This window comes from Physella acuta, unplaced genomic scaffold (genome assembly GCF_028476545.2).
Source record: "Physella acuta isolate Inbredline_101_S28 unplaced genomic scaffold, ASM2847654v3 ptg002509l, whole genome shotgun sequence".
NCBI lineage: Eukaryota > Metazoa > Mollusca > Gastropoda > Physidae > Physella > Physella acuta.
The window spans coordinates 32,654-40,810 of record NW_026733980.1 but is presented as its reverse complement, the minus strand read 5'-3'; the positions used below and the strand labels follow the sequence as shown (position 1 = coordinate 40,810).

The 8,157-nt window shown below is 30.0% G+C and overlaps 1 protein-coding gene across 2 annotated transcripts; it reads right to left on the bottom strand.

Moving 5' to 3' along the window:
* Positions 1-283: 283 nt before the first annotated feature.
* Positions 284-7,099, bottom strand: LOC131933445 (RNA-binding protein 34). Of its 2 annotated transcripts, none has more exons than XM_059290215.1 (12): positions 7,081-7,099; positions 4,845-5,019; positions 4,449-4,621; positions 2,983-3,151; positions 2,705-2,764; positions 2,441-2,484; positions 2,192-2,275; positions 1,990-2,050; positions 1,834-1,876; positions 1,560-1,678; positions 956-1,090; positions 284-645 (listed from the first exon to the last, which is right to left on the bottom strand). In XM_059290215.1, exons 2-12 carry the CDS (start codon positions 4,998-5,000, stop codon positions 319-321), a joined length of 1,371 nt encoding a protein of 456 aa, XP_059146198.1. In that variant the 5' UTR covers positions 5,001-5,019; positions 7,081-7,099; the 3' UTR covers positions 284-318. The 2 variants fall into 2 exon arrangements, with proteins under 2 accessions (XP_059146198.1, XP_059146197.1); XM_059290214.1 differs by lacking the exon at positions 7,081-7,099 and adding an exon at positions 6,933-7,071.
* Between the last annotated feature and the right edge of the window lie 1,058 nt (positions 7,100-8,157).

Here is an 8,157-nt window from a genome sequence, read left to right as displayed (position 1 = left end):
GTGTACTTTATACATATGAATTAAACAAAGTTTATTAATAGTTTTTTTCTCAATGAATTCAAATGTTTAGACCGATAAGTTAAGCTACTACTACCATTCACTTCTGGTGGTAACTGTGTTTGATTGATAAAAGATTTATCACAACAAACACGCAAGACAAAAGTAATGCGTGAGTGACAAAAGATTTCTATTCACAACAGACACAAAAAAATGCATAACAATAGTAATATTTGATGAACAAACCAAGTTCATATCTATATCTTAGCATAACAAACACACAAAATTCAACAAAAAAGTAAGATTTATTTGAAATAACGTTTAGTCTTCCCCCCCTTTTCCTTTTCCCTTGAATGAGCTCCCTTTCTGGTGCAGTTTTTTGTGTCCGCCTGTGGTCTTTTTAGATTTTTTTCCACTTCCTGTTTCACTTTTTGCCTTGTTAATTTTACTTTTGGTAGGGATGGGGGCAACTGGTCCAAATATTGATGTCAGACCATCAGATTTCTTGGAATTCTCCTTTTTTTTCTTGATTTTTCTGAATCTCTTGTCTTTTTTGGCCTGCATTTTAGCCTTAAATGTGACTTTAGAAATATTGCTAGGCGCAAAAGCAATCCTCTTTGGCTTGTCATCTGACTTCTGTTTCTTCACCTAGTTTTACAAATAGAAAAAAAATTTAAGTGATTTTTTAAATGTTTTTATTAAACATTTTTCACTTGAAAAAAAATAAATATTTTAGTACTTGTATTTAAAAAAAGAAGGTAAGAAACTTTACTTTAAAAATATTTTTTTTAAAAGTTGAGCATTTAATTAATTAAATAATGAATTTTAGCTAAGCAGTAAAACAAATTCTATTAACACAGACATGGAAATAGATTAAATCTACTTCACCTACTAATCTTTAGGGTATAATACAACAAATGCTTAATAAATACAATAAAAAAAATTTCTAAGCCTATACCTCCTGTCCCTCATCTTTCAAGACTTTCTTTGGCTTTTTTTTCTTTTCCTTGTTTGTGCACACCATCACCCTGATTGGTCTGCCCTGGAGTTCTGATTTGTTCAGCTTCAGCGCCAAGCTCACAGAATCTTTAGACTAGATAGAACAATATTTATTGGCACCATGCTCAGAAAATATTTTTAGATTATTGATGAGAAAAAAAATTCTAGCACAAGAAAATACCCTAAAAAATAAGGAAACTGAAAAACCTAAATTCAACACAGCCAAATTTTTAATTATTATTAAGAACTTCAGGAAATTTAGAAAATTATTTAGCGAAATGTTTCAATTTAAAATGCATTTTTTTTTTAATAATCGTATACAGCTAAAGGAAAAATAATTGTTTAATTAGTACAGGTTATTTAAAAGTTTCAGGTATTTTTTTCAGCAGCAGTTAGTCTGATTGTGTTTTTTCCTATTGGTGTTAAAATTTCAGGACTTTAAATATCCTTCATCTGATGAAACAATAGAGATCTCTGTTGCTCTTGTTAGGTTCATCCCAATTGAAGCTAACAAGTCTAACAAAATATTATACATACACATACATATACAAATATATTATTACCTCAAACTGTACATAGCAGATGCCTTTCCCCAAATTAGTTTGTCTGTCTCGTACAACTCTCACGTTGATGATTTCCCCACAGTCCTCAAAATGGTCTCTTAATTCTTCTTCAGTAATGGCTTCACAAGTGGAAAAATAACATGAAAATCATTTCAAACAGACAAAAATTATAATTTCCTTATCATGAATTCATCTTATGATTCAGGCGAACTCTTTCATTAACTAACTTCACTAATCTAAAATTGCAGCTAAAAGCTTAAGAATGAATACTCACTAAATGGCAAATTTCCGACAAATATTGATCTTTTTTTATCATGCTGAAAACATAATTTACAAGATTTAAAAAAAATCCCTTTTTTACAAAGAGGTTTAAAAAAAAATTAAATTAACTAGGAACTGTTCTATACAGGACAAATGAACTGAAACAAACCTTCTTAAACATGGCAGCTATATCAACTCGTAAGTGCAAACCATCCAGTACATAACCATTCCTGTGAACACATTATTAAACACATTTTTAAAAAGTTCTAAGTTTAATTAACAATTTTAAGAAAATAATTTTAACATACATTTTTTAAGAAAATATTTTTTTTAACTCTAAAGTAAAAATATAATTTATAAACTCTTACAACCTTTCCAATGCTTTTTTAGCAGAATCTTCTTCTTTGAAAACAACATATGCTACATAATTGTTGCACTTTTCATGGAAATTTTTCCTGCAATAAATTTAAGATGAAAACTTTGTCCTCCTCTGAGATACCAGTATAAAGTTATTACAAAAGTAAAAATTCAAACAACTAAAACACACAAAAAACTTTAATACAAACACCGAAAGAAAGAATTGACGTAAAGCTTATCCATAAACCAAATATATCTCTTACGTGATGACGATAGCTCTTCTGGGTAGATCTGGTTCTGCTGCAGGCTAAAATAATTTTTATTAGGTTAGATCAATTTATTTTTTTTTTTGAAAAATAGGTAATATTTATTAGTACAAATAATATGAAAAAAAACTATGCATAATATTGAAATGCTACTAGCAATCTTAATAAAAAATAAAAGATATAATCAATTTTAATTAAAACTACAACAGCAAACATTTACTTGCTTTGATTATTACTTTAAACATAATATAATTCACTTACTGCACATCGAAATCTAATTGTTTCTATATCTCCATATTCTTTAAATAATTTCTTCAGGACCTGACAAAAGGAAAAAAAAAGAAAAATTTAAATTTAGAAAAAAATTATTTTGGCCTTCCCAAACACATTGGTAATTAGATTAATCATTGTGTAAGTGATAGCCACAAAATCAAATATTAACACCTGCATTAAATCTAAGTACAAAAAGCCAGCAGTATAAAATAATTAACTATTTTCAACCTTATGAATGTAAATTAGTTGAACAACACCAAGTGTACCTTTTTATCAGCTGAGAGAGGACAATTTCCAACAAATATTGTCCGACTGTCAGCCATTTTGTCTCTTTTTCTGTCTCTCCTTGGACGTTTGCCTTCGAATTCATCGTCATCTGTTTTATCATTTTGAAGCTTGCGCTTTACTCCCACTCTGTTCCCTGCATTAGAATCCCTGAAATAAATGTGTCAAATATTTTAATGTCAGAATCCCTGAAATAAATGTGTCAAATATTTTAAATTCAAAATCTCTGGGATAAAACACACCATTTTTTTTTAAAGGTCATACTATTTGGACCTTTGTCCATCAACGAGCAAGTCAGACACCAGCAACCTCTACGAGAATAAACCTAGGTTAACAAAATCAGACGGTGTACATCATAAACTAAAAAACTGAAATGTGAAATATACACAAGTATTATCAATAATGGTCTAATGTACATCAAAATGAGGTTTTTTTCTCACTTTATTTACAAGGTTTACTCTCGAACTATATTATAAAATAGAAAATGAACCCATTTATTACCAGAAGTACTACCTATGACAACATGTAGTATAACTTTAAATTACTACTGTATCATCAATGACAACATCAAAGTTTATTAAATTATCATCAATGAAAAAATTAAACAGAAAGCTTACTACTATATCATCAATGACAATTTCAAACAGAACATTTACTACTATATCATCAATGGTATCATTAAACAGAAATTTTACTACTGTACATCAATGACAATATCAAACAAAACATATATACAGTATCATCAATGACAAAATCAAACAAAGTTTACTACTATATCATCAATGACAAAATCAAACAAAGTTTACTATATCATCAATGACAAAATCAAACAAAGTTACTACTTTATCATCAATGACAAAATCAAACAAAGTTTACTACTATATCATCAATGACAAAATCAAACAAAGTTTACTACTATATCATCGATGACAAAATCAAACAAAGTTTACTACTATATCATCAATGACAAAATCAAACAAAGTTTACTACTATATCATCAATGACAAAATCAAATAGAAAGTTCACTACTTTATCATCAATGACAAAATCAAACAGTTTACTACTATATCATCAATGACAACATCAAATAGAAAGTTCACTACTTTATCATAAATGACAAAATCAAACAAAGTTTACTAATATATCATCAATGACAACATCAAATAGAAAGTTCACTACTTTATCATCAATGACAAAATCAAACAAAGTTCACTACTTTATCATCAATGACAACATCAAACAGAAAGTTTACTACTATATCATCTATGACAACATCAAACAGAAAGTTTACTACTATATCATCTATGACAACATCAAACAGAAAGTTCACTACTATATCATCAATGACAACATCAAACAGAAAGTTCACTACTATATCATCTATGACAACATCAAACAGAAAGTTTACTACTATATCATCAATGACAACATCAAAAAGAATGATTACCTTTGCAGGATAGAAGCCTGATGTGTGCTGACAAATGGCACTGTAGTTGAGTTCATGGGAATACCCAAAGCTGCATTTGCTTTCTTCTTCTTTTTTAACTTTTTCTTTTTTACTGGTTTAGTTCCATTTTCTTTATTCAAATCTGCTTTGTCGGCTTTTGAAGAAGTTGCAGTCTGATTCAAAAAACAATTATATTCCAAATAAATTACTATAAATATAAACTGTTAATTATTATAACCAAAAGATTATTAAAATATTTAAAAATTAATAATAAAAATATCTATTTTTTTTTTTAACTTTACACATTTAACGTGATCACACACACAAAACATTTTATCATAATTTCATTATTTTAAATCTATGTAGATTTTTAACAAGTGTCTAAATACTACTTACAAAAGCTACAGAAGTAGTAGGTGAAGTCCCAGCAAGTATCTTGTTAGATTTTTTTGCTGCGAAGAGATTATCCAAAGTCTTGTTACGAGTCTCAGAAATTTTATTTTTTGAAAATAGTGTGGCAGAAACCAAACCAGGTTTGTATGAGGGATCCATATCTCATCAAGTTGGTTCGCTTTAAAGAGGAGGAAATAAATGTTAATTGTTATAAAAGTAGAAGTAAAATTTCCCAACAGTGATTTAGCACTACACATGTGTAAGTGATCTAGCACAAAATCTTTACTGAAGGCCCAGGTGCAAAATATGATAAGCCTGTATACACCAATTACAAGTTTAAATACAATACAAATATTTACTAATAACTAAGTATTCAATTCTTCTTTAATCAACAAGGATGAAATAAGTTGCTTATCAAATTTCTGCAATACCGTATATGAATGGTTTTCACTAATCACACATATTTTAATATAGTGTAAAACCACCAAATACGAAACATGATAGATTAAAAAAATCAAACTATGTCTGAGGCTTTGTCTTTTATGAAAAAACAAATGCCTGAACGGTTTGGGTTCATTTTTACCATTAATTGTAAACCTGGCTAAATTCAGCTGCATTCTTTACTAATTATTATTTATTTTATCACTACTTAAGACCTCATTTCATAATTTAAGAGTGGTTGAGGTTGTGGTGAGGGTTGGTTATGTTTATGTGTTAGGTGGTGGTGAGGGTTTATGTTTTAGTTTTTTTATGTGTTGGTGTTTGCTTTTGAGATTGTGTTTGAGGTTGAGTTTAAGTTCGAGTTTATGTTTGGTTGTGGTTAGGGTTAAGTTTAGAGTCAGAGTTAGGTTTAGAGTTATGTGTAATTTTCTAAAACATCCATATTTGCATATAGACATTTAATTAAAAAGTAATGTTTCCTAAACCCAGGTTTTTCACAGAGGCCAGTTCAGGGCCTGGCCGGGACAGCCAGTTATTTTATATGAATTTGTCAAGTGTTATATTGATTTAAATTTTTAGCGATTAAATTAAAGTAAATTATAAAAAGCAACAACCTTTTAAAAATAAATTGCATGGCTTTTAATATTTTAATGTTTATTATTTTACAGAAATTATCTTTAGAAACTGTTACACAAAAATTATTTTTAATCTGATAGGCTTTGTAGCTAGTCAGAATGAGCTAACTATTGATTACTATAGTCAATAACAGAAGGGTAGATAAATAGCCAGACGTGATCAGTTGAGCTGTGATTCACGAGAATGTTTACAATCGTAGAGCCGGTAGATCTAGCGAAGGCTAAGGGCAGATAATATAGTTTTTAAATGATTTGAAACTAAGGGGAGTAACAAGATCTACTTGATCTAGTAGCTGATGTCTGTAAACTGTCGTCACAGAGGGCTGCTTTCGCAGGGTAAGGGTGAGAAGAGGATAACTTAACCATCCCATCTTTCACAAGCTACTGATAGTTTTTTAAAGCTAATATTTTTAGTTGCAGCATTGGTAGATATAGATTATGAATTACTGAAAAAGTAGAAAATCAAACAAATTGAAATATAACAATAGCAAGCTTTTTTTAAATGCACTGAAAATAAGAAAATAAAACTAAAGTAATTTGCTTTCTTTCATAAAAGCTTTGGTGGCCAAAATAAATATGTAAAAGAGTAAAAGTCAGTTGAGTAAAAGATCTCATGAGTAACCAAAGCACAATTTTTTTTAAAGAAATGTATAAATGTAGGCCTAGATCTAACCCTTTGATTTGATGAATAACGGCACAAATGTATACTAATTTATAATTTATAGTATTTTAGAGTAGTGTGATTTTAAAAATAACAACCAAAGATTGATGAGACACCCTTTTTTTCACACTACTAGAGTAACTAGATTCTCTAGTTAACTCTAGTCTAGTCTAGATCTAAATCTAGTAGGTAGTACTGAGTAGAGTAGCCTCTGTGTCACTATCTCACTTTTCTTTTGGCTTTTGGATTGAACTCTCTGCCTTATTTGAACGGAATATTTCGGACTGTTAAACTTAAATTAAACAAATAAAAATAGACCCAAAGTTAGTGATAGACTTTTTTAAAATTATTTACCAAGGACTAGATCTAGATTCTAGGCCTAACTAAATATAACCTCTAGATCTAGATCCAGATCTAGATTCTTGCTAATGCTAGACTAGATCTCAGTCTAAAAATTTAACCAACACACTTTCACTTTTTTACAATAGTCGACTAGAGTTACCTATCCTGCTCATGCTTTCCGACTAATACACGATTTTCGAAATAACAGCTGAAAAACCTCAAACATCAGTGAAGTTGTCGATTTATCATATACAATTTTATTTAGTGCACGTTGGTATCTCAATATAAAATTTTGGACAATAAAATTTCTACTCAACGTTGAACAACTTTCTTTTGTTATTCTGTAATGGCATGCATGTGGATAGGTCCAGCCTAATTATTAACTTAGGGTTATCGGTTAAAGTGTAGAGGTTCTTGATTTTTTGACGATGTTCAACCAGAAGAAGGGACTGAGAGGGTTTTAAGAAATTTGAGCCTATTTAGATAATCTTTAGAAATCAGGAAGAAAAAAATTCTTAACATTGTTTTTATTTTAATAATTTATATTAGTTTAGGATGATAGTAGGAGGCAGTGGCGTGGGCATGATTATTATTTTTTATTTAAGGATGAGGAGGAGTTCAATCAATTATATATATATATATAATTCATACCATATTCATATAATGACCAACTCATATTAATTTTAACAACTTTAAGAAAGTAAAATTACTGTTTTTATGAAATAGGGGTCGTCCATAAATGACGTCACACTCGTAGGAGAGAGGGCGGGGTCCGTAATTTTGTGACGGTGTGTGATGAGGGGGAGGGGGGGTCAGATGGTGCGACGTCACACTTTTGTATTATAAAAAAGCAATGTTAGAAAACGATATTTAGACGTTATTTCGCGTTTTAGACAACTGTTTTAATAAATTGTAATAGGAATTGATTAAAAATACTCTATTTTGACAGAGTTCAGACAATATTTTGGAAAAATATCGATGTTTAAAAAAAAATTCAACTGCAATTTTGAGGGGGGGGTTTGTAGGCTGAGGTGTGACGTCATTTTAGGGGGGGGGGGGGTCTGACGTTTTGTGACGGAGGGGAGGGGGAGGTAAAAATCGTCCAAAAAAGCGTGACGTCATTTATGGATGACCCCATACAAAAACTGTATTTTGGTTTTTGGGGTCAAGGTTGTCGGCTAAAGTGTGATTTTGTTTTATGGAGGGGATCTGACCGCGTGCAACTATGGGAGAAAGA